We start from the raw sequence: 27,906 nt of genomic DNA, 5'->3' as shown, positions 1-27,906 counted from the left end.
TAAACATCTATGTATATTTGTAACCTACAGGTATATTGGCTCTGTATGTTAATAGTTTGTGATTAAAATGTACCTCAGTAATCCTTACGTTGGCACTCCACTTTTACGTTTTAAATAGATTCAATTTATTTTTTCTTTCTGCCATATTTAACATATTCAAATGTTTCTGGACTGACCAATATGGAAATTTATATTGGAAAAAGCCATGTGAACACCTTGTATGAAATGTTCGAATATTTCTTCTAAACAACTTGCGCATTTTGCTGTTCACAATAAGTCAAACGCCGCTCAACCAATAGCTGAGCGCCGTGACAAAAGGTGTATTGTTATGCTTTGTTGGCAGATGTCTTCAAGAATCATATACAAGACTTTAACAATTTTCCATATAATTTATTTTCCACTTAATAATACGGTTTTAGTAATATATTTAAAAAAAGATAGCTACATAATCGATATAATGACAAGTAATTGGAGAAAATGTATGATTCATGAAAATTGAAGAAATCTTAGGAGATATAAGACGCACCCTTCCCCTGCAGCGTGTAGTCGTGGCAGACGTAAACACAGCTGAGAGGTGACAGCCGAGGCAAGATGGTGCTCTTCAACTTTGACGTGAGAAGGTTTGTGTTGAAGACGAATATCACAAACATTATACATCAAATTGAGGAAAGTGACCAGTCTACTGAGAATGAATACATGTTCAGTCAGGGGATAATAGCCACTGTAGTCTCTTAATAGGTATTAAGTCTGGTATTGTGTGATGCATGACAGGTTAGGTAAGTAATAAGTTTATTAGTAATGCTATTTTATTTGTAACTTTTTTACTTAAAGGATGCGGCGTTACAGAGTTGTTAATTTTGATTTATTCATAAAAATTACCAAAATGACTAAACACCTGTTTATTAATATTAATTAAAGGTAAATATAGAAAAAACACCTTTCTTTGGATATTACAAGTAAGTTTTTCCTTTGGTTTTTGGAGTTTCGAATTAAATTGATATTAATTTCCGCCGGTAATCACTAATTTTTTAGATATACCCCCTCCAACAAGGGGAGATGTTGGTAAATTTGAGTTTTTTGTTGGGTAAATCTCAGAAACGTGATTTCCAATGGAGAACAACGCCAAAATCGGGTGAATTTATAATTTTACACAGGTCTTTCTTTCGCTGCTGTTAATATGTTTCTCGTAATGTTTACACATTTCTAAGACATTTTTCTTCTATGATATTTCCACCGGAAATTAAGGATAACTGAGATATTAATATTTCAAGATTATTACTTTCGCTCAGTCACAAGTGTCGCCATGATTTGTTTACTTATGGCAGAGGTGGCCTGACCCCCTGCTCATGCATCGCTCCAGGCCTCCGTCTTCGCTCTTTAAGCGTCTAGAGCGCATGTGGGAGGGGGGGGGGGATTTTTTAATTGGCGATAGCAAAAGGAGTATTTTTGGGAAAGATTTTTATTGTTTTACCAATGAACAATGAGTTGGTGGGTCTGGAGGGAAGATTTGAATTTTTAGTAGGAGATATGGCTGAACCGGTGGAAGAGCTGTGCAGAAGTTGTGAGAAAGATTATTTTGCCACAATTGCCGAGTTTCACCAGAAAAATAGGGAGGCAATTTCTTTTCTTCAGAAAACACCTTGTATTACCGAGCATAGTACTTTGTCCGCAGAACTGCCTCGGGATGAGCATACCAGGAAGATCTCCTCACAGTCTGCTCCACAATCTGAACAACCTTCCTTGGCTGACTCCTCAGGAGCTCAAGCTGGAAGAGAACATGCCTCGGACCTTCGGAGAACGATGACTTGACCTTGGTGTTGAACCAATTTGGCAAGTAGACACTCACGATGAATTGGACAATAAGTCTCAGGTTGTGAAGCTGGTTCCCTTTCAGTTTATGATGAGCGACCCAAATTCTGCAGAACCTGAGAGCCGTTGTGAGCCACCTAGAATGTGAGACTGGACCTATCTGCAGGTAAGCAAGTCTATCAGGCATGACCCCAGTTTTGATGGCACTGCAAATCATGTAACCATAGTACTGATCAGTACTCAGGTCGTCAATGACAGTATGTGCAAGCTCAACGAGTGGAGGGCCAACTGTGATTTTTTCAAAGCTCGGATTTATTTCTAACTCAGTGGCAGAGTCCAGCATCTTGCCAAGAGGACCAGACCATCTGTTGTTTGAAAGAGTCTTGCCATCCAGCTCTTGGATCAGATGTCTGAGTGGCAACTCGTTGGTGTGGAGGTCACAAACAATCCAGACCAGCTTCCTCCCAATCTTCGCTCTATCCAATGTATGACCCCCCCTTGCCACCCTGTGTTCGTGTTGGTGCTGTCCCCTCCAATGGCCTGCAGGGTCTGGTCTACGTTCCTCTCTCTGAGCCAGTTCACAATGTTATCTGCCACTATCTCAGCTGGTTTCCTGGTGTCATCTTTCTCTGGAGTGAAATGCCACAAATACTTCCCTCCTGGTTCACTGCAGCAGGAGTAGTGTTCCTCCTTCACCATGGCAGGGAACAACTTGTCAGAATCTCCAACTTTCATGAACACTTTAGTGTCATCCCTTCTCCCATCAAAGAACAAACAATTGATTCCATTTTCTCTTATCCCCTTATCAAACTCCTCTTCTAGGTTACTGACAAGTTTCTCCTGAGCTCTCCTTACTTTGTTATGATATATCACCAGGTGAACATCATCAGGTGTTATCAAACAACCGTCAACCCAGGCAGCTGTTGCTATCTCTGCAGTTTCTCTGAGACCAGTGTGGTGTCGCATGCTGGCCAGAGCTATGCTCGGGATATCTTTCCTATTTCGAATCTTATGCCTGGAAGGTTTAGGATCATTATTTTCTGGGTTAGGGACAAAGTCACCATTCTCCTGGTCAGCACTCGGATCAGCCATGGGGAAGTCATTAAACTCTGAATCAGCTTAACTCCAATCATCGGCCTTTTTTACCTCACCCTGGGCCTTCTCAAGTCTCTTTTCCTCAGCAACTCTTCTCCTCTTCTGTCTCTCTGTGGCAGCCTCCTGTCTCTTGGACTCCGGAATATCTTGGCTAGAAATCATGAGAGCCCCTATACTGCCAGTCTTCTCTCTCTGTGCTTTGACAAATGCCAGTTCGATCACAGGAATCTTCAGTTCACGCTTGCAAAATACAGGAGATGTGGGCCTCGGATTTACAGTCACGATCGCATCCAAACTCAGGACAGAGAACAATTGGGCACTTGCAAGTAATTATGTCAAATAACTGGTCCAGTTGCTTGGCAAAGCTGTCCTTAACTGCAAGTTTTCCTCTCCCAAGAGAGATATCTCTTGCCTTTTCCCAACTGGCTAGCAGTCTCTCACTAATCTTCTTCTGACTTGTTATGACTGGAGGCTTGAACTGAGCGTTAGCCAGAGTGTACTGTGCCAAGACAGCTTTGGTCATATCACTGGCAATGTCTTTGTTTGTGTAAGTTCTTTGGTTCTTTTCACTGATTTGCCTGATTAAAACACCGTATCTCAAAGCATCTCTCAATGTAGGCAACTCCGACTTCAGGAGCTCTCTCCCAGACCCAAGATAGTGACTGAGATGGCTGGATTTTTGGTTCCTCGTCCTGACACAAGCAGCCATCGCAAATATTATCAACTTATAAATGCATCAGAATCTGAAACAGAAAAAAATATTGTTAGTTGGGTTGTTAAAGAATGAAGTCAGAACGCTAAGTGAACAACAGAACATATGGGATTAATTCCAATAGAAACTGGCCCGACCCCCAAACTCCACTTTTTCCGACACAATACCTATGTTCTAGTAAAAATAACATCTTAATTTTATGATGGTACATGCACACAATTAATACTTAAGAGAAATAGAGAAATACAGTCGCCAAGTTAATGTCCATTCAAATAATGGACTCTCCCTCCCCCTCTTCTCACACTACACTCACTGGCTCTTCCCTCTTGAGAAATTTTGGGGGGAAAACCACTAAATTTCAATAAATAATACCTCAAACTAAAGTTAGGATAATACAATTGACATTGCTGGATTCCTTGAAAGACCAGGAATATTTTGAATATAAATGTCATATATTTTGCACAAAAGATAACATATTTACTCAGAGTAAACATTATATCTAAAATTTGTATGTCTCATGCAAAATCTATGATGTTTATATTCAAAATGATCATCAAATTGTAAGAATTCCAGCAATGTAAATTATATTCTGACCGGGTAATTTGTATGAATTTTATGAGCTAAAACAAATATCTTCAGTTAATAAAAAAAAAAATATTCTTCACATGGTAACAGATGGTCGGTCCGTCCCTCCCTACCCCCCACCCCCCACCAACCCTCCCTACCAGATGTGTGGGAAAACCAGAATATTTACCTTTTTAGTAATAAATAATACCTCAAACTAAAGTTAGGATAATATAATTGACATTGCTGGATTCCTTGTAAGACCAGGAATATTTTGAATACAAATGTCATATATTTTGCACAAAAAATAACATATTTACTCAGAGTAAACATAATATCTAAAATTTGTATGTCTAATGCAAAATCTATGATGTTTATATTCAAAATGATCATCATATTGTAAGAATTCCAGCAATGTAAATTATATTCTGGCCGGGTAATTTGTATGAATTTTATGAGCTAAAACAGGCAGGGTGGCGGGTGGGGGGTGGGGCGAATCTAAAAATAGAGTCTGGAGCCGGACACACTCCGCGTATACGTGGAAAAAACCCGCGTTAAGTGAAAGTTCGGCTCTGGCGAGGCACCGCGTATATGTGAAATCACGCTAAGCGAAACCATGTTAAGCGGGGTATTACTGTATACAGTATAGGGAGATAAAGGGGAAATTTTTTTTATAACTTTTCCATCGGAAATTTTTAGTTTTAGAGTTATTTGAATTTTTATTTTATAATATTTGGCCTATCAGCATGAGTGCCAATGTGACGTAATACTCGTGCTCTAGCCAGCACAATTCTCCATTCGCGGCCAGCTGGAAGATGACATCTGTGTGAGATGGATGTACACTCGCCCGCCATAGTTTCAATGCACCCTCTACCCCTACTCCTGGCTCGATGGAAGTCGTAGCCTTGGCTTCATACCGAACTTCCCCCAATCATCTTTCAGTGGTGCAATGTGGTAGCTAGAAGCTTCGCTGGATTTTACGAATAGCAGTTCATGATGTAATATGTGAGAGAATATATGCATGATACTGTACAGGTTTTTTAGTGTCTTCACAACAGTTTATTTACCATCACTATACTTAACATCACTATACAAGAGGGACCGTTGGGTTTACAGCCCTGACTACGACTTCCCTTGATCCAGGAGTAGGGGTAGTGTGTGCATCGAAACTATGGCTCTCGAGTGTACATTGGCTGGCTGACGCATTATTCAGCGTATTTTGGACAATGAAACAGCAGCCGTTGTCATTTTTAGGGCTCACAGAGTTCTTGTTTCATCTGTAAAGTGTCCAAGATGTAGGTCAGAGTGTTAGTACTGTGTAGATCACCATGTATGGTACTGTGGTAAGAGACGACACTGACGAAGCCACCACTTCCTCATTTAAGTCACATCGCTCTTAACCTCCTGTATCTCTTACTTAACATTAGGGGTTAGGTTAGGTTAGGTGTTTTTCTACATTGATCTACTAGGTTGTTTTTTTTTTTTTTTTTTTTTTTTTAATCTCAACAACTGCTCATTTCCGACGGCAATGAAGGTCATATTTGTACGGGTTGTCTATAAAGTTTGTGTGCAGTTTAATATGCTAACAACTTCAGTTTTGTAGGAGATAAAAACAATCTAAAATGCAATAGAGAAGCAATTTATTCAAGTTCTAACAACTGTAATCTTAGGATTTTAATTTTCAATATATCCTCCATCATTACGGATACAAAGCACGATACAGTTTTGAAGCCAGACCGTATAGTGTTGGGTTGATTGTCTAGAAAAAAAAATTTCTTTGATCCTGATAAAACTTGAATAAATTGCCTCTAGCATTTTACAGATTGTTTTTATGAACTATAGAACTGAAGTTATTAACATTTTAAATTGTACACAGTCTTGATAGACACCCTGTATTTACACGATGATTTACACAATAAAAACCCTTTTTCAAAAGTCAATTAGGTGGGTGGCAACTACTAAATATTTACCTCATTGCATTTTATAGTGCACACTATCATAGTTTGTGTGAATGTGTTAAAAAGTGGTTATTTCTAAATTAAACCTAACCTAACCTTAGTTGATAAGAAAAAAAGCAGCAGAAGTGTTGTTAGAAGACCTTACCAACCTAACTAAACAAACCCCCCTGGAACCCCGGTGTATTAAACAGAAAGAACTTACCATGATATGGTGTAATACTACGATTTTTGTGGATGTGAGAGCAGCTGCTCATACCGAACTGCCCCTAAGCATACACTGAGCATCGTAGTTGATCTGGCCTGGGCGGCGGAGTGTTTTGAAATACGTCGGTATGATTGGCTGTTTACATTCTGGGATGAGACGTCACCACCGCATTTCCGCTGAGAAGACAAACTAGTGCCCACCTAGGTGCCTAATTTTCTACCAAACAAAACATTTGCACAAGAAATGATTTTCATATCAGAACTCAATGATGAAAATATAGTAAGAAAATAAACATCAAAACAAATAACGCGTTTGCGGGTCAGTTGTCAATATTAACCACTTTATGTTTAATATGGTGGAGGCGGCTAGAAAGTTAGGTAGGTTTCTTTGGTTGGTTAGGTCATGTTCTATGGAGGCAAAACAAAAACCTATGGTTGAATAGTAGTTGTGGCTGAAACTGTAACTTTCCCATATTAATAATTAACAGTTTATTGAATGAGCATGGCAGTTAGAAGGCTGAAAATATAGTTACATAATTGGGGAATGGATCACTTGATTGACAAATAATATACAAGTAACATAAGTGATACAAATATGATACATAATACGTAGTGGATATTTGCCATGACCGGCTAAGTTCCAACTAACACTATTTTACTGTGAGTTCGCTCTGATTGGCTAAGTACTTTCTGTTTAATATGACGGGGGGGGGGGTCTGCCCCTCAGCTAGGAAGTTAGTTAATTAAGATAGGTTTCTTTGGTTGGTTAGGTCAGGTTCTATTAGGCTCTAGTAAATGTTGCCTCTTTTATAATGATAAGTTTCCATGCACAACGATCGACTCACGGCAAAATAAATGACAAATGGTGCCAGAGTCACTGTCAAATATAGTTCTCGCGCTGTTCGCCGGTAGTGGACGATTAGCCAATCAGAGCACACTCACGGTAAAATAGCTTTAGTAGGTTCTTAGCTGGTCATGGCAAAATATCCAACATAGTAACAGTGCAAAAAGGTAAGATTGGCTGGGAGTGAATCCACTGGTTGACTTTGACTACAAGTTCTTGATAATTTTTACAGTGGTTGGGACTGGGCTGTTCTTATCACGATCAGTACATGCTTGTATGGGCTCGATGTGGTTGTGTCAGACAGCTATTCTCGGATGGAAGCCAGAGCCTGCGTCGTGGATGGTGCAGAAGCTTCCCACCAAATTTGCAGATGAGGTCGTGGTGGTGGTCAGAGAGGGTCAGTGTATTGAGTGCTTCTTGATATGTGGAGTAGAAATGGGAGAGAATAATCTTGCATGCACTTTTTTTGGGTGTTTCCTTTGTGTGGCATTTAAGGAGGAAAACCAGGCAGGGGAGGCATAGGTGAGCTTGGGAAGTATGAATGTTGAGTAAACACTGAGGAGCTCGAGATAAGGAACTCCGAGGGACTTGAGGAGGTGGAGACGAAAACTGGAGGATTTGACAATTGTACTGAGGTGTATTTACCAATTTAGTTTATGTATAGTGATGCCGAGGAGCTTAGTGGAGTCCACAACGTGGAGTGTGTTAGGGTCCAAAGTAATGGAGGGGGGTGAAACAAGGTCAGGGGAGAGGTATGGTTGACAGTGACGTGGTTGTTGGTGGCCCAATTTTGGAAACTGTTCAATATATTCTGTAGGGCGGTGTAGTCAGGAGCCGAGTTGTTCACACTGATCCCAATGGTGGAGGTGTCTACATATTTCCAGCGAGCAGAGGTTTCTCTTAAGGCATCATTGATAAGCATGAAGAAGCAGAGTGGTCCCATCTTGGTGCTTTGGGAGACGCCACAGGTAAGTGACTGAAAAGTGGAGACAGCCTCTCGGAAGCGTACAGCTTGGCATCGGTCACTAAGGAAGTCTATAAGCCATGGTATAAGACTACATAAAAATCTGAGTTCGATAGCTTTGTTGATGAATAAATTGTGGTCTACTAGGTCAAATGCCTTGGTGAAGTCAATGTAGGTGACAACCACAGACGTCTTTCTTTTCTCCAGATGGCGGTGTATGTAGTCAAGAAAGGTGACAAGACAGTGAGTGGTGGAGGAAGTTTTCATTTTGCCAAATTGCTGAGGGTCTATGGCGGCTGCAATATTTGCATAGGCCTAGTCAAAAACGAAACTTTCACAGATATTGGGGTGATGGCAATAGTTCGTAACTCATTTAAGGATTGTGGCTCGTTGACTTGGGCACTGGTGACATATATGAGCTGATGGTGATACTGAAGATGCCTTGTTAAGCCAAGAAAGAGTAGAAAATTTTTTCAGTTACCTACTTTGTTACATAGGGGCAAGGGATGATATGATTAGAATGTTTAAACATTTCAAAGGGCATTACTCAGTCAAGTTTACACGTTGTTTCGGTACTACGTCGCTAAATTTTAGAGACCAAAAATTCGTTTAACTTCCCGGTGATCCGATACTACGTCGTTTTGCTTCGTCACGGGCTACTTTCTACGGCGCGTTCCCCTCATCGTCTGGCCGCGCTACGCTCTCTTGGCTCGTTGCAGTCTCAGTGACTCGCCACCCTCCTCCTCCTCTCCCTCCCTCCTCCGCTCCCACCTTCCTCCTCCGCGGGACATTTACAGTGAACATTAGCTACCAGTAAACTCCTTTATCCTGGGCTTGACTACCATACCCCTAGATTCATTCTTTAAGTTGCTGCATGAAGAGCAGAACCTCATTCACTCTATATGCCACTTTAAATATACAAATAACTGATACAACTGTTAACATTGCTGGTGGCACATACCAGGCTAAACTATGAGCTATGTTATGGTTATTTTTCAATCGTAATTTCAAGAACAGTACAGTACAAGTATATGTAACTTTCTTAATTTTTTTTAACTTGGTTATATGCACTGTGGTAAATAAAACACTTGGTTGCTACATCCAAGCTTTATTTGACTCATTTCACTACATATCTGAAATAACACAAAAGCAAATGTTGTAACAATTCAAAGAGGAAACAACAATGAATGTAATATAACATGGTGGTTTTATCTTAATGAAATAAACTAAAATGATACTTACAAACAAGAACAAAATAATATTACAGTATTTTCCATAATGATATTTTAAAAATATCACATTCTTCCCTCCTCGAAAATGTACACTAATAATAGGTAAACACAGCAGATAACTCAAATACATACTTCTCATCAAGATACTAATTTACTTCAATACATTACCTAAATCCCAGCCATAACGATTGGGAGACTTTGGTACTCGAGTAGACCTTCTGGGTGTCACCGGGGAAGGGGGAACATCTTCACTGGGTATTTCACACGGTAAGTCACGACCTTGAATACTAGGTGTAGTAGGGCAATCCATCATTCTCGTCCCATTGTCATGGACTCGAGAGGGCTGATTCATGTGATCAGATTCGACATCATGTTGCTTCACAGGAGTTGTCAGACTCGTTGAACACGGGGCCAAATCACAGACAGATACTGTAGATTGGCGTCCATCTGGATACCTAATGCTAGCATATGTTGAGTTTACATCCACGAGCTCAACTTGGTCTACTAGAGGTTCATTCTTGCTAGACCGGACAAAACGTCGAAGCAGCACTGGTCCAGGGGACATAAGCTATGATGGTAGTGAACTACCGTGAGTTGAGCGTCGTTGAAATCCAAAAAACCGCTCATGTGGGGTTGTATTAGTTGAAGTAGACAAAGGTGATCTAATTGAGTGTAGTGCATCTGGAAGCACCAATTCCCAGTGTTGATCTGCTAGATCGTGTAACTTCAGTGTTAGACAAATAGCCTTCCATATGATACCATTGTACTGTTTGACCTGTGCATTCCCTGTGGGATGGTATGGTGTTGTCCTGCTTGTTGCGACAAGCTTTTGAGAAAGGTATGCCTCGAGTTCCCGGGACATAAAGGAGGTACCTCTGTCTGAGTGTATAAAGTTGGGCATTCCACAAAGGCTAAATCTTGTTTCAAGGCATTTGATCACAGTTGTCATGTGCATGTTTGGGCATGGGAATGCAAAAGGGAAGCGTGAGTACTCGCCAACGACTGTAAACATAAAAGGATTATGGGTCGCTGATGGTAGAGGCCCCTTGAAATCAATGCCGAGTAGCTTTGATGAGTGTCCCTTCCGATGGGCGGTAGAACTGGGGCTTTAATTCTGCGCAGACTTTGCAAGATGTACATGTTCTTTTTACATCTTCTGTTGAGTATGAGGTTTTTTGATCTCACAAAGTGTAGGAGCCGAGTCACTCCAGGATGGCAGAGTCCATTATGGATTTCAGCGAGAGTAGATGCAGGAAATGTTGAACGGCAAAATGCTCTGGTCAGCGTATCAGGAGCCACATTTTCGTTTCCAGGGCGATACCGTATGGTGTAGCTGAAGGATGCGAGCTCCAACCTCCATTCTTGTATTTTAATATTCTTCATTTTAGTTCGCCTTCTGCTGTCCAGCATAAATGCTACAGAGCGTTGGTCAGTGATCAGCACAAAATGACGCCTGGCTAGGAAATGGCTCCATGTACGCACTGCCTCTATAATGGCAGTAGCCTCATTCTCTACAGCTGGGTAATGTACCTCACTACCCTGCAAAGTCCAGGACAAGAATACAACAGGATGGCCACCTTGGTTCAAGACTGCTGAAATAGCTACTTCTGAGGCATCGCACTCCACTACAAATGGCAGGTCCTCATCGACAGATCATAGAGTTGCATCCACAAGTCGTTTTTTTAAGAATTCAAATGCTGTCAAGGCTGTTTCGCCCAGTGGGAACGTCTTACTTCTTACCAAAGGTTGAAACATGTCTGAGAAATTGGGGATCCATTTGACTTAATAGGCGAACGTTCTCAGTGCCCTCCGCAGAGATCCTACGTTTGTGGATGGTGGCAATTCTTGGAGCGGACGCATCCTCTCTGGGTCTGGCATTATGGTACCACTCCCTTCACAATAGCCAAGAACATTGATGGAGGATACCGATTTTATGGATTTAGATTCATTGAGTGTCAAGTTTCTGCGCTCAGCGACTTCTAGAAATTTCCGAAGATGTTCGTCGTGTTCAGTCTGGGTATGTCCGGCAATTGTAATGTTGTCCAAGTATGGGAACGTATTCTTGAGATTTTCTTCTTCCACAAGCTTGTCCATCAAACGTTGAAAAACAGCAACTCCATTTGTGACACCAAATGGTATTCTACAGAACTGATACAGTCTCTCATCAGCTTCATAAGCTGTGTACTTCTTGTCAGATTCCTTGATTGGAACTTGGTGATAGGCACTTTTCAAGTCGAATGTAGAAAACACTGTAATTGGCAAGATTATTGACCATGTCGTCTATCCTTGGCAGTGGATGAGCATCTAGTTCCGTATATTAATGGTCTGAGAGTAGTCAATGCAGAGTCTCTTCTAGTGTCTCAAGAGGATCTTTCGCCACAACAACCTTGGCGTGCCATGGAGATAAGCTTGCTTCAATGATACCTCTGACAGTAAGTGAGATGTTTGTTGGTTAATGAGCAAGTGGTCATTCTTCTGAAGCGTCGCGATTTGGTTGCAATGGATTTACATTCTGGGGCAGGTTTGGAAAAAGCGATGGTTTGTCCATCAAAGCTGCTGAGAGTGCACAGACTGAATTGGTACCAGCAACTGTGAGCTCTGGTTTATGTCCTCCATACTCGAATGTCAGACTTTAGTGTTGTTTCTGAAAGTTTTGGTCCAAAAGCAGTTCACAACACAGGTCTTTTGAGACCCCAAGGCTGGTAGGTGGATACATTTGGCCATTGAGCTCCAAAGTTACATTAGAAAACCCCGAAGAGCTGGTACTTAATGACGTTGATGCCATAGAGATCTCCTAAACTGATGGATACACCATCATATTTAATTTTTTTTGCGGTGCTTTCACTTATGAAACTATCAGAACTACATGAATCAATTAGTGCCTTCAGCTTGTGTCCATTTACTGTGACTTCAGTGGCTGCATGTGAGAGGCTCTGAGGAATGCAGCTGTAATAGCAAGAACAGTAGGATTGTACAATGTAGCAGTAGTACTCACGGATGTCTTTGACCGACAGACTTTAGCAAAATGCCCTTCCTTGCTGCAAGTATGGCAGGTAGCATCACGTGCCGGGCACTTGTTTCTAATGTGAAACACACCGCCACAGAAGTAACATTTCTTTCAAGCAGTGTAGACAGTAGCTAGTGTATGATACTCATAGGGTAGTTTTTCTTTTGTCTGGGGTTGTACAACTAGTACAGCAGTGTGTGCACTTGGTGATGAGTAAGCATCAGCATTACGCTGGGCCGAGTGTCTTGTTCTCCAGAAGACGTTGCCAGATGAGTGATGAGGAAATATCATTGGTGAAGGCATCACGGATTAATTCTTCACGATACTGTTCCGCAGTAACTGGTTTCAAGTTATAGTCTTTACTGAGTCTGCGTAGTTCTCTTAGAAACTCATCAAGGGTCTCACCAGGCTGCTGCCGCCGTGTAGCTAAGAGGTGTCTAGCAAAGATCTCGTTGGGAGTTTTCACATACACACTTTCGAGCATAGATATGGCATTTTCAAAACTTGTACACTCCTCAATAAATTCATACACAGTATGCGATACACTGTTCACCAGAGTTCTGAGTTTGTCAGGAGCATTTTCTCCATACTCCTCAATGAAGTTTATGAATGTGTGATGCCAGTGCTTCCACTCCTTGGCTGCTGTAGGCGAGTTAGGATCAATATACAGACGTGTGGGTCTTAGTAGCTTCTCCATGGTAGGCTGAGATGAGTCAAGTAAATTGCGGTAAATAAAACACTTGGTTGCTACATCCAAGCTTTACTTGACTCATTTCACTACATACAGTGTAACCCCGCTTTACGTGGTCAATTGAACCCACGGAAGCCCGCGTAAAGTGTGAAACGCATAAAGTGAACAACAGAACATATGGGATTAATTGAAATAGAGACTGGGCCAACCCCCAAACTCCACTTTTTCCCGACACAATACGCATGTTTTAGTAAAAATAACATCTTAACTTTTTGATGGTATGCACACACACATAATATAGAAGAGAAATATCAATAAGAGAATAATATACTGTTCCAGGTAAAAGAAAAATCAAGATTTAACACTCACGTCATGGTAGGTTAGGTTAGAAAAAATCAAAGTTTAACACTTATGTAAGGTTAGGTTATGTTAGGAAAAATCAAGGTTAGGTTTTAACACTTACGTTAGTAGAAGAGATGGGTCGGCGTACGGGAATGGAAGCTGGTTCCGAGGCAGAAGGCAGACTACTGGCCCTCAGGTGAGTCACTATCACTGTCATCCACACTTGTCAGGGCCTCCCTGACAAATCCCTCAGTCACCATCACTGTCTGTCACTATCACTGGCTTGGTCTGGCTGTGGTGGGTTGCGGGCGAAGAATTTGGTAATGCTTTGTTGACGGCTAGTGTTCATGTTGTCGTGATACACCTTGATGTAGGGCTCCATAGTCTGCAACAGCTGGGTAGTGAAGACTTCATACCAGTTATCGTCAGGGTCGTCGGAAAGGAGGAGTTTCAGTTTCTCTACACACTCGATGGCACCCCTTACATTACCATGCGATAACTTGTGTTCTTCTCGGGATGATGCACCGCCTGTCTCTTCACTGACGTGATAGTCTTCTAACATCTCGGCAGTCACATCAGGATCCCTTATCACCTCCATAATGTCTTCGTTGGTGGTCTCGGAGAAGCCTGCAGCTGTAACACTCTGCGTAGCTTCTCTGGCAAGGTCCACTGCTACCGCAACAGTCTGAACCTCACCAGTCACAGGTTGACTCTGCCTCCCACCTGGGATACCTTGCAATACATGTCTCCATGCGTGACTAACCGTTGCTACAGACAGCTGATCCCATGCCTCCACTAAGAAGTCCACAGCTTTCTTGACGTTAAATTTCCTCCAAAAGTGTTTCACAAGTACTTCTTGCTCTGCCAACTGTAGTTCCTTGTCCTCTTCGCTCTTGCTATCGGTGTCACCCAGGTTACGCAACTCATCCTTGGTGTTGGTATAGTCGTTCAGAAGCTTAAACTTCTTTGCAGAGAATGCAGCTTTCACATTGCGGATTAATTCTTGGTCCATGGGCTGGATTAATGACGTAGTGTTGGGAGGAAGGAAGACCACTTTTACGTTGGGGTGACGATCTAACAGTAGGGGCGAGTGTCCTGGTGCGTTGTCCAGCAGCAACAAAATCTTGAATGGAACATTCTGTTGCTCACAGAATTTCTTCACGTCGGGAACGAAACAGTCATCAAACCAGGAGAGGGACAGTGTAGAGAACATCCACGCCTTACGTGTGGTCAGCCAGTGGACATTTAGCTTGGTCATGTCCATGTTCTTGTAGGCGTGCGGCTTGCGTGCTGTGTGGACCACCGATAACTTGAGTTTACAGGAACTGGAGGCATTGGTGGTAAACAGGACGGTGAAGCGCTCCTTCTGCAACTTCCGGCCCCGACACTTGCTGGCAGACTTGACAACGAAGGTCTTGGAAGGTAGCTTTTTCCAAAAGAGACCGGATTCGTCCATGTTGAACACCTGGTCGTCCTTGTACTGTCCTACCTCCATAATCTCAGGTAAGAAAGGAGGAAAATCCCTAGCCGCAACACGGTCAGCACTAGCTTCTTCAGCACCAATGTTAATGTTGGTGATCTTGTTCTTCTTCTTAAACCTGTGCAACCACCCAGAGGAAGCATTGAAGGGTTTAGGCTCTGCAATTCTCATCTTACGTGACACTGCTGCGTACAGTTCACGTGCGTACTCCTGAACTGAGCGCGTGTTGACTGCCATGTTCCTTCTTGCCTGACGAATCAAGTAGCTCACAAGTAACTTCTCCGTCTTGAGAAGCACCTTGTTGTGGCAATACTTGATCATTGAAGCACCTGTAGACTTTGTGATGTTCATGTGTTCTTTTATTTTGGCTGCATCCTTCTTTATCGTCCGGATCGTAGATTCGTTCACACCATGCTGGCAATCCAAATCAACCTGTCTTGCTCCTTTCTCCAACTCTCGGATGATCTTGTACTTCACCTCGCAGCTTAGGGCACGTCGTATCTTCTTTGGCTTAGGGCGGCTGGGTCCAGGTAATGCAAGGTTTTTCTTTGGTGGTGGTGGTCTGATGGCAGACATTCTTATGAAACAATAGATAACGATACACGGTGTAGCCGGGAGGCGTGTAACTGACGCGGGTAGGTCAAGGGGCTTCATCGCTCCTGCGGCAGGGCACGTCATATTAAATTAAACCAATCACAGCTAGCGGAGAGGGAGGTAAGGATGCGTGGCCCAATCACAGTCCGATACGTCATATGACGTCACCGATAACGCAACAAAGACATACACTGTGCAACCTACTTGCGCCGCTTACCCAACATGGCGGGATGGCGGGAGGTTTGAATCCAAAAATGGCGCGGCGCGAGATGACCGCCAGCCGCTCTCCACGTATATGAGTAGACACACCGCATAAAGTGAACATTCTGGTTCTGGCGGGGTACCGCGTAAATGTAGAAAAGCGTAAAACTGAAACGCGTAAAGCGGGGTATTACAATCTGAAGTAACACAAAAGCAAATGTTGTAACAATTCAAAGAGGAAACAATGAACATAATATAACATGGTGGTTTTATCCTAATAATGAAATAAACTAAAATGATACTTATAAACAAGAACAAAATAATATTACAGTACACAGTATTACCCCGCTTTACACGTTTTTTTTACGCGTTTCCACGTTTATGCGGTACCCTGCCAGACCCGGAATGCTCACTTTACGCGGTGCATGTACTCATTTACGAAGAGAGCGGCGCGGGCAGGGTGCGCACAGGGTCGCCCAGTCATCAAAACATTACCGAGTTCTTCACCCGCCACCCACCACAGCCGGCCCAAGTCAGTGATAGTGAGGATATGGACTTTGAGGGGTTTGACAAAGAGGCCCTGCAAGCCTCTGTGGTGGATAGTGATACAATTGATACAAGTGATACAGGTGAGGGCCAATAATCTGCCCTCTGCCTCGGAACCAACCCCCTGTCCCCGTGTGCCCAGCCATCTTTTCTACTAATGTAAGTGTTAAAAAACATATATTATTGATATTTCTCTTAATTATTAATTGTGTGTGCATACCATCTTATAATTAAGAAGTTATTTTTACTACAACGTAGGTATTGTCTGAAAAAGTGGAGTTTGGGGGTCGGCCCGGTCTCTATTTCAATTAATCCCATTTGTTATGTTTTTCACTTTAAGCATCCTAGCTGGGCTGTGTTGAGTGTCAAGTGGGCCCATGTTCCCGAGGCTGTGTGTATACGGTATGAACTTGCATCATTTTTAGCATGGTAATATATTGACCACCCATGGTGTGGCTCTGGTCAGGTCCCAAGGGTGCCAGAGTGGAGAGGTTCAGCCTGTACAGTACAGTACTATGAAGTGAACTAAACCTGATCAATAGAATATTGCCCTCATTCTGGGCTATAAATCTGAAAGCCGTGGATCCTTGAAACAGGATACAGAGGTTGGTAAAACAGTGTACAAAATATAAAACCTAGGTACACAATATTAGAGTTGCGAAGCTTAGAGTTGGTAATGGATTACTGTAGCTGTAGTATATTTATTATATAAAATACAGTATACAGATTACATGTACTGTACAGTCTCGTTCAAGATTCTTCAAACACTGCTGGAGACACCTGGCAACTCTAAGGCCGTTTGTTTACTATAGTACGTAGTACAGTGGTCCCTCGGTTAACGAGCACAATTCGTTTCAGAAAGTTGCTCGTTAACCGAAAAATTCGTTAACCGAAACCATTGTTTCAATGGGTTTTGGGGTAATTGGTTCCAGCTCACCGAAAATTACACACACTAAAAATAAATGCAGTAAAGTACACCTACTTTAAGGTGTGCATGTAGAAGGCTCTTGGTTGATGATGATGGGAATTAGAATTGGGGTGGAGGAGAAGGGAGAAGAGAAGGCATTGGGGTGGAAGAGAAGTCACCCCATGCTGCCATTTCACCCATAAAATTTTTGTTCACTTGGTGTAATTCAAGATTATTTTCTTTAAATCAACAATGCGCTGCGCTATATATTATCAATATGCAAAATATATTTCAAAATGACCAATAATTTGACTGGAAACACAGAAAAAAGCGTTTATGTTGAAGAGTCTCAAACAAGATGTTCCTTCCTTTGAACTTGTAAACAAACTGACGCCAAGCTTGGTGTGTTGAGTGGCTGTTTGGCGCGCATAAAACTATTTCCTGTACTTCAATTATGTTCAATAATTGTTAAAATGACAACAAAAAAAAAGAATATAAAACTTTTAAAATGATTGAATAGTGGAACCTTCTTGATATTTACTAAAATGGTAAGGAATTTAAGCCCTAGAACCGATTACTGTATTGGCGGACTAATACGACAGCTAGTGAGCAAGCGAAAACATGTTGAGGGGCGCTCGTAAGAAATTCGTTAATCGAGGGATTGCTCGTTAACCGAAGTGAAGAATCTTATGGAAGGTAATTTGTTAACCGAAATTTCGTTAACCGAAATTTCGTTAACCGAGGCGCTCGTTAACCGAGGGATCACTGTTTAATATAATACTAAACAACAAAGCCCACCCATTAATTAAGTAACAGGAAACTAGGTAACCAATCACTGATAACCTTTTACATTCATTCATAATTTTTAATACGTTCTATAGTAAACAAACGGCCTTGAGTTGCCAGCTGTCTCCAACAGTGTTTGAAGAATCTTGAACGAGACTCTACAATAGGTACTCTAAATAGAAATAATGTGAAGGATATTTTTTTTAATCTCATTACAGTATTTCTGTACCCATAAAAGGCATACCCGGCAAGTATTACATTAGGAAATGACGATTACTGTACTATACCTTACAAAATGTAGAAGAACTCTTTCAGACTATGGATTATTGGTATCATTGCCTTAAATGATGTAACACTTAATGCTTTAGAAATTTGGATTCTGTTGAGGAAATTATACAGTAAAATATTTATGAGCTGGAAATCTACTTTAGAAAATAATCAGTTTACAGATACTGTACAGTACTCCCTCTTTATCGACGGGGGTTACGTTCTGTAGACGGCCGTCGATAAAGAAACCGTCGATACCGTGATGGTTACGTAATTTTTCTAACTATTATTAGCATATGTTGAATAAATGTACCTTTAAGCATTAATGCGTTTCCTTTACACATAACCTTAAATAATAGTGTATAAATAATAATATAATAAGTGGACAAAAATACTAGCAAACTTACGATTTCATTTATTGAAGTGAACATCGGTCCTTACAGTAAACAATACAGTGTACAGTATATACAAGTGTGATGATTGAGGCTTATTAAAAGCCTGACCAGTCAGATGAGTATGATGAGTCAAGGTCTGCATCTTCTTGAGGGGTGTGGGCAGGTACTGCGTCTTGTTGTTGTGAGGTGCCGTCTAAATAATCCGTCGATAATCGAAACCGTCGATAAAAAATCCGTCGATAAAGAGGGAGTACTGTACTTTACTTTACAAAAGTTTTTCACTTCAAATTTGGTTCCTTGAATAATTGTAAGGTACAATATAGTATACTTGTCTAGTCAAGCTTTGAATTGTATAAATTATGTTGAATTAAGATCAGTGAAGATTAAGAATAGGGTCAGTATTTTATCTTTATCCTTACATTCTGTATTAAATCTTAGTGTCAGATGAGAGCAGTGACATCCTGGGTGCATATGGTGCAAGTAACAACAAGTGGTAACGATTTCTGGATACAGGGAAGCCTCGGATAACAACGGTTCGACCAACAACTTTTCGTATTTGAAACCCTAGATAATTTAGGACCCAATTCAGATTACATCCTCATTTCATTCGTATTTGAAACCCTAGATAACATAGGACCCAATTCAGTTTACATCCTCATTTCATTCGTATTTGAAACCCTAGATAACATAGGACCCAATTCAGTTTACATCCTCATTTCATTCGTATTTGAAACCCTAGATAACATAGGACCCAATTCAGTTTACATCCTCATTTCATTCATGTTTACGACCAAAATATAATAAAAATAAAATTACATTACATTTTCATATTAATAATAACTAAATCCCGATATGTATTATAAAAAAATTACTGTAAAAAAGATGAAGAGCGCCTTGCGCAAAGAAGCTGCCTTGCTAATGAGTGGTAAACAACAGTCGGAGCTTGGCGGGCCTTTTGTTTTCACGCATCTGGAACAGGAACGGGAGAAAAACTTCCTCAGGTTTCTTACAGCATTTTTGCATCCCTATTCAACATGAGCAAGAGAGCAAGTGATGGTAGTGCTGGTTCAAAAGCTAACAGAAAGTGTATAAGCTTAGCTGAGAAACTAGATGTGTTAAAACAATATGAAATGGGTGAGAGGTCTGTGGTTATTATATGGACATATTTTCTGAAGTGGATCCATTAACAGAACAAAGCATTAAAATTTAAATAAATGCAAATGACCTCTACATAAAGATGTATAATGAGAAAAGAAAGCAGCTGTGCAAGGTTCTTTCGACAGCTTTATTATTCGAAGGCCTAAACCATCAACTTAAGCTACACCAAATTCAGCATCATAAGCAGCTTCAACATCAACTTCAGGTTCAGTAACAGTTTCAGCAACAGCTTTATGGAAAGCTACAGCTTCAGCCAGAGTTGAACCTGATGACTTCGTCATCTGAGTAAAAACTCACACAATATTCATTGGCAGTCCTTATGTTTTAGACTTTACCGCCATTGGTGAGTAGAATTTTTGTTTTACATTCGTAAATATTATTTAAAAAAACATATATGAACAGTAAATAAGTGTTGCTTTCTTATTCATATGTAGAGAAATGATATGTTTTCACATTTACGCACTTGCTGTTCATACGTTGGCGTTCCCAATCATCTCGCCTTATTTCTTTACCATTAGTGGTTAGCTACTCCGAGTGTTCCATTTAATAACATTAAATAGCATTACTTAAAACATACATACAGGTATTCAATTTTTTTTAATTAATTTCACTACAGCTACAACCAGGATCTTATTTTCTTCAGTTTCTTATGTAGAACCATCGTCACTCACGAAAACAATGCCGTCTTGTCTCCTCGTGTGTGTTTTAATATTCTATGTATTATTAATGAATTGCATTGTTCATTTTACATATATAAACATTATTTCAATCAAATACATATTCAGTAATAAACAATAATGAATCTTTTGTACATATTCTTAAGATAAATGACGCGGTATCCTTAAATGCGCACGTATATGTTGGCGTTCCCAATCCATCTCTTTTTTTTTCTTTGCCATTAGTGGTTAGCTACTTCGATTGTTCCATTTATTAACATTAAATATTGTGACTTAAAACATATATATTAATTTCTTTTTACATTAAATTTACTACAGCTACAACCAGGGTCTTATTTTCTTCATTTTCTCGTGTACAACTAATTTCCCGGACTCCCGGCTGTAAACACAAACGAAAACAATGGCGTCCCATCTCCTCTTGTGTGACCATATTATTATTCATTTATATTGTATAAGATGCATTCAGAAACATTATTTATAGAATATACAGTAGTTTGCACTTTTCATTAATTGTATTGTTTGGGGGGTAAGAGGGTAAAAAGCCACACAAAAGATATGAAAAGGTCACACTTGGGAACACATCTCATTATTATTGCTTTATTTTAATGGTAATTAATGATTCGCGATAAGACGATTCACCTTACACTGCAATACTGGAGGACACATTAACGTCGTTATTCGAGGCTTTACTGTACAAGGTATTTGTTTTCTGGTGGCTAACTTGTGTAGATGCTGCTTCCTTTTCTTGATGTCTTGGAACGTCCATTTAGACTTGTGTGTATAATGTCTTAGCTATGTACATAATTTTTTCTCAGAATTTTATGCTTTTTCAGTAAAATGTACAGAAATAACAATATTTTTTGGCAGCCATTGTAATACTTATTACAAGGTACTCTGGCATAAGATCTAGTACAGTATTGTATACGTAGTATTAATTAAATTTTTTGTTTCTATTTTTCCAGACTTGACATTTACCGTAAAGTACCGAAAGATTTAACACAGCCCACACTGACAGGGGCTGTGATTAGTGTAACATGCATTACGTTCATGTTGATCCTCTTCACCTCGGAGCTCCTTCACTTTCTCTCAGGAGAAATGTGAGTACAGTATAACTTGTTGTTATAACTCATTGCATTGTACGTCCATGTTAAGGTTTACACAGGAATTGCCTCTTGAAATATATTTAATTTCATACATTAAAAAAAATCTAGAGGAATTTTAGGAATTTGTTGTCTATATTGATGGTAAGAGGATCATTCCTCTGCATAAAAGGAAATGTGTATGTAGCTGGCATGAGAAATGTAATATTGTATGGAAGTGAAAAATGGGGAGTTAAGAGGATGGCATAATGGATTGAACAAGCTGAAATGAGAATGGTGAGATGAATGTGTAAAATGATACTGAAAGATAGGAAGCCCTGTTCAGAGCTAAGAGGGCAGCTGAGTATTGAGAGTACAGTACAGTATTGGCAAAGTTTTGCATAGAGATAGGCTGATTTTGTTTAGGCATGTGGAGTGAATGGATGAGACTAATTGGGTTAAGAGGTGCATTAGTCTATATGTGGAGGAGGGGGGTGGGGGGGGGGAGTTAGGGGCAGGCCAAGAGTGACATAGGGAGAGGTTATAAGAAATGACAGAATTAAGAACCTGACAGAAGAGGTTGCAACAGACCATGAGCTTGGAAATCTGCTATCAGGTAATCACGGCTAACTCACAAACGTGTGGAATGCAGCCATAAAATGTTAATGATGATGATTTTACTCTTTAATTATCCCTAATCTTCTTGTAGGTGGGAACTGCCCTTGCTAAGCTTCAAATAAATAACATACTGTATGCTCTTGTTGATGGTGAAACCATACCGGAAAAATCACATACGTAACTTATAGGAACACATGATCACCATTGAATATTTATTTTTCATTGGTGAATGCAACCTTCTGTACAGTATTCATCATAACCATCATCATCATTTTACGACCATTTTTCACACCCACACTTATGTGGGTTCGCTACAGTTAGTACGTATGCCAAAATACCTATTTTAAACAACTGTTGAACTGAATTCAGGAGGGTTTATGTGGTAAAGTGGGTCATGCAACATATGGATTGAATAGGATATGTGTGGTAATGTGTTATTTCTTAATTATTAGGCATTCTGTTAATCAACTTTACTATTTTCCAGAGTGTCAGAGTTGTATGTAGATAACCCTGGTGAGTCAACTGACAGGATTCCCGTTTACATCAAGATCTCATTACCACGGCTTAAATGTGATTGTAAGATTTCTCTGATCTTCAGCATTTTATAGCAAGACATATCAGTGCATATACAGGGGATTCTCGTTATATGTGAAGGCTGTGTTCTTTAAAAAGTTCGCATAAAACAAACAAATACAGTACAAGTATTTCAATGTATAAAAAAGGGATGCATTCACAATGTACTCTACTGCTTCAGACCCATTTTTACAACTGTCATGATATTTAAACAACCATTTTATACAATAAAATAACAAGATGAATGCAGTATAGATGTAAGTACTCATCCATTAAAGGAGATATGCTAGCCACTGAATGCCTGTAATATTCTTCTCCACATATCTGTAAAAGAAATATCTGTTGTATAAATACAAATTTTTATTAAAAACAAACCTAATAGATATTGAGATAATATAAATATACACATAGTGCACTTTATCCCCTAAAGCATACAGTACTACTGTGTTATTTAAGAAATGTTAATGCCTGTATAGTATATTAAAAAAATGTACTATTTTCAATACAAGCCCACCTGATACTGTTTTATGATATTTGACTATACAGTAAGTCTATGAAATAGTTACATTAATTCTCTGTGGAAGAGGATTGGATATGGTGGCAGGCCATATGGGGGTTGATGCATATCAATTTGTGGCAACCCATGCTAACTCATGTTTTGGTTGGTTAACCATTTTGATGGGCAGATTAGTGTCACAAACAGGCAGATTTGTGTAGCGCAGACTCACAATTGACAAAGAACAAGAGTTGTTGACCAAGTGCTGGTGTTCCTTCACCAGCTTTCAAAGTTGACAATCTAATTTCTAATGTCTTGCTGTCCTTTTGCATTTCATAGATGGAAAATTGCTAGAAGATGAATTAACAGGATGCTTGGAAGCCATATCAATAAAGTAATATGGATTTTAATGGCAGATACACAAGACACCCATTACAGTATACAATAGCAGCACATATCCACTCAGTACTGTACAGTAACTTATGTGCATGAGCTCTCTTGTACCCACAATCTACCACACTCAACAATTGAGTGGTGGCTTGTGGGAAACAAGATACTCAAAGGCAGGAAATGGCGCAGACCTTAATTTTACGTGTTCAATGGCAGATAACCAAATTTTTCTTGCATATGATGAATCTTTAATAGCAAGGGGGTCCTTGCTTATAACCAAATTTGCACATGCCGAACTCATATAATGAGGAACCACTGTAAGTTTGTCCTCATATTACAGTATAAGCTTATTTGACTGATAGGTTGTAAACATTAAAGTTTTAATTTGTTTGCTTTGCTTCTATTATAAGCAAACTGATCCCTGCAGGTTTCATCATCTGAGAGGTGCTCCCATTTTATGTTGGGGATGTTCTAAAACATGTTTACATAAAGCTGTATTACTTTAAGAGAACAATATATTACCAGTGCATGTATTTAATAGGAATGTGCTCCAGTACCTCTACTACTATTACTACTACCCCCTACCGCATGATAGCGAGTTAAATATCAGCACTTGGTAACACTCATTTCCACTCCATCTCTCTCATCACCCACACCTTTCTGCTTTCTCACTCCATATTTTAAAATGTTTTGTAATGTTGAAGGGATACAACTTTGCTCATTTATACTTGTACTTATCACAATCTTCCTAAAAATACTTTAGGTTTTGTGTTTATTCAAGACATCTTCAGGTCATGAGATCCACTGATCCCCCACCCAAGAAAGGGTGACCTGACATTCCATCTATAGGTCAGTAATATGAGACCACTAATACCCCACCCTACCGCCACCTGACATTGCGTCAAGTCAGGTCAGTTACGCGAGACCCACTAATCCCCCACAGCTCCATGGGAGTGGAAAATCCCAGTTTTGCTGTAACACAGTTTCAATCACTCCCATAGCATATAGATTATACATTTGCAAATATATTTATTTAACCAAACTTTTAAGTAAACTATTTTGGATTATTATAGTAAAGAAATGGAGTTTCTAATTTAATTTGAACTGCATTTATGGACTCTGGTAGTTTAGACTTGTGGAAAACATCCCCAGCACCCAGAAACAATCTGGGTAAGTGGGCTAGTGTCTGTGTGTGCAAGATGTCTAGTTTAGACACTCGGAAACTTTTCCCAGTAACCAGAAAAGATTCCGGGGATAAGGAATTTTCCGCGTTTGAGAAAGTCGTCTGGTTAGCCGGAAATCTCTCACCCTCGGACGTGCTCTGCACCAATTGTTCCAGCTAATGGGGATATCACTATTATTAGTTTCTGCAAATACTTGAAACAAAATTACTTCATTATTCTCTAACACAATTAGTTTAAGTAGTCTACAGTACTTATAAGTTGTCCATATGTCATTCTCCTGCAATAACCATACAGTATACCTTAATTCTCACTCATGAGAAGACAAGTAGATTCATCATTCACCCCACCATACACACAGTCACAGAGTCAGATGCCTGATTATCCAGTTTCTCTACATTTACTCTTCTGTAATAGTTTATGGAAAGTTAAATTGAAGAATATTCTATATTTAAATTTCAGGTGTAGAGTTGCCAAATCTTGCGTGAAATACAGTAGATTGTTTCGTAAAGTAGAATTTTAGCTGACATATTTTACTCAGATAGCATGCTTTACCTTAATAAAATCAGATGCAGCAGCATCATCTATATTACTTTCTTTACTTTTTTGTTCATAGTACTGTAGGGTAGGGGTGTCAAACTCATTTGCCAAGGCGGGCCAGATTTAATATGAGTACTGTACACAGTATGCGGGCCAAGTAACATAATTATGAGCACTTCGCAATCACCTCTTAGGTGAGTAGTACGACAAAAGAAGAAAGGTGGATTTAGTCTGTGCTCGTGCGAAACCCTTAGAAACAAACAAATCAAGTGTTCACTTACCTTGATCAATCTTATTGTTTGCTACTGCTGCTTCCTGATAATTGGCGCCTCTTGTTATGGACCAGTGCATCAAAGTTTGGCACTAACGACTGAGCTGTAGCAACCTTCAGTATTGAATTAAGGTGCGCATCAGTAAGTTGAGACCGAAGCCGAGACTTGTTCAAGTTCATCACAGAAAAGAGTTGTTCACAGACATATGTACTTCCAAACATTGACATAATCTTTGAGGCAAAACATTTAATCCTGGGATAATTTGGTCCAAAATATTGATAAAATGTGCCAACATCAACACTCAAAAACTTGTTCAACACAAAATCACACTGAAGCTCAATTAATTTTAACTGAAGATTTTCTGGTACCTCATTAACACCAACAGAGAATGGGTCCCAAAAAATTAAAAAATCCTTCTCAAGTCTTTTAAAGTCAGCAAATCTTTCTTGGAACTCATTCATTAAATTGGAAATCTTGATGCAGTACTTTGTTTTTGTTGATATCAGCATGAAACTCAGGTGTGCCTTGCAGGGACTTCAAGGTCGGAAAGTGAGAAAGATTACTCTCGGATAGTTGCCGTTCAAAAGGCGGATGTTGATTGAGTATTTTGTTCTAGGAAACAGCAGACTATTTTATTCAGCTGAGGGATACACTCACTATTTAGTTTTAGCTCCTCAAGGTAAGGCTGGAGCAGCAAATGGGCTGCGGGCTGCATGCAAGAGTGTGTTGGGCCGGACTTTTGACACCCCTGCTGTAGGGTATAACAAAATATTTGGTTAAAATACAAAATACCCTGTACAGGCTACTGTACTCTGTAAACACTTGTCGTCAAGTAATGAACACTGTGGTTCATTTACTTGAATTGAATTTTTCTGCGGTTACAATGTGCAAGAATGAAAATGGGAGTCATTTAGGGTGCCATGCTATATAAAAGTGCAATGCAGCAGTATCAATTTGTACTATATTGAAGGTCTACTGTACTTGAGTACTTACCATCTGCAGGGATGTGTAACCATTTGAGATCTGTATTTCCATTTGGTTCTGGTCTACATTCTGATCAGCTGAAAGTTTCATATTCATCTTGTTATCTTTTCGATGTTGAGTGCATCACCGAGTTCATTATTTTCTTGACATAAATCATGTGTGGTGTGTTAGCCCCATGGGCACATACAGGACCAAGTTACTAATGTTAAAATGGTAATTGTTTGCTTCTTTGATGGATAGACAGTTGTTTTAGGATATGCACTAGAATGGTGCTAAAAACCAATGTTTCTCAACTAGTGGGATGTAAAGGTTATCTACTGTAGGTGGGACTCAAGGTTTCAAAAGTAATTAATTAGGAATTCAGAAAAAGGGAGTTGCCTTATTCTATTTAAATGTGAAAAATATATACCTTCGGAAAAAAAGGGAATTTATTTTATCACTGAGAACAGACGGGTGTTTTTTGACAAAATTATTAGTGGAGCATAAAATCTAAAATGCTGAGAACTGGCTTAGACAACATTGCACTTGTCAACAATAATGGAAAATCCATGCACTCTAAGATGAGATGAGAGTAGTGTAGAGTTGCACACAACAATGAACACCATGGTACTGAATGAAGGAACACAGGAGCTGCCTCACATGGCTACTCATTCACTGTTTCACCCACTCCCACAGGGCCTCCTGCGCCTCAAATGCATCGCATTATCCAGTCACATGATTGAATATTTCTCATTCTAAATGAGAGAATGGGAGAAATAGGGTCTTTGTATAATAGCAAAATGGCACCAAGTGAAGTCACATAAAGCAAGGGTCACCTGGATTTCATGATTTTGTACTGTATATTATTTATTCTTCAACTTTAAATGGGTATAATTTTACATCCTTTGTAATTCCTGTTCATCATTATTTTCAACATTATAAAAGGTATTCAATGTTGTGAAACCTCTCCGTCTTACCTTTACTGTGGCTTTATTTATAAATCATTAAATTTTAATCCCTATCATTAAGAAAAGGATTGATCACCTTGTCGAGTGTAACAATATAAAACATCTTGACAAAACTGTAAACGTATACCTGTGGTTACTGGCGTCAGTTGGTTGTTATTGCTCATTTTCTATTCCACCAACCTTGTGGTGGTCAATACTTATTTTACTGACTGCACATAAAATGTGGCAATTTTTTTACTGATATTTACTTGGTGTCTTTGACAGATATTGGTCTGGATATCCAGGATGATCTTGGTAGACATGAGGTTGGTTTTGTCGAGAATACTAACAAAAATCCCATCGGTGAAGAAGGCTGCCTCTTTGAAGCAAATTTCCTCATAAATAAAGTGCCAG

General features: G+C 39.8%; 1 protein-coding gene across 1 annotated transcript; it reads left to right on the top strand.

Annotated features, from left to right (window-relative positions):
* Positions 1-516: 516 nt before the first annotated feature.
* Positions 517-27,906, top strand: LOC121871633 (endoplasmic reticulum-Golgi intermediate compartment protein 1-like; the record flags this gene model as incomplete). Its single annotated transcript, XM_042374045.1, is given in 4 exon segments — positions 517-620; positions 21,396-21,530; positions 22,615-22,706; positions 27,778-27,906. Coding segments are annotated over 4 exon segments (385 nt in total), but the record flags the coding sequence as incomplete, so codon positions are not given.

Source organism: Homarus americanus, unplaced genomic scaffold (genome assembly GCF_018991925.1).
Source record: "Homarus americanus isolate GMGI-L3 unplaced genomic scaffold, GMGI_Hamer_2.0 scaffold50462, whole genome shotgun sequence".
Lineage (NCBI taxonomy): Eukaryota > Metazoa > Arthropoda > Malacostraca > Decapoda > Nephropidae > Homarus > Homarus americanus.
Note: the sequence above shows the minus strand (reverse complement) of the source record. Positions and strands in the feature narration are given on the sequence as shown.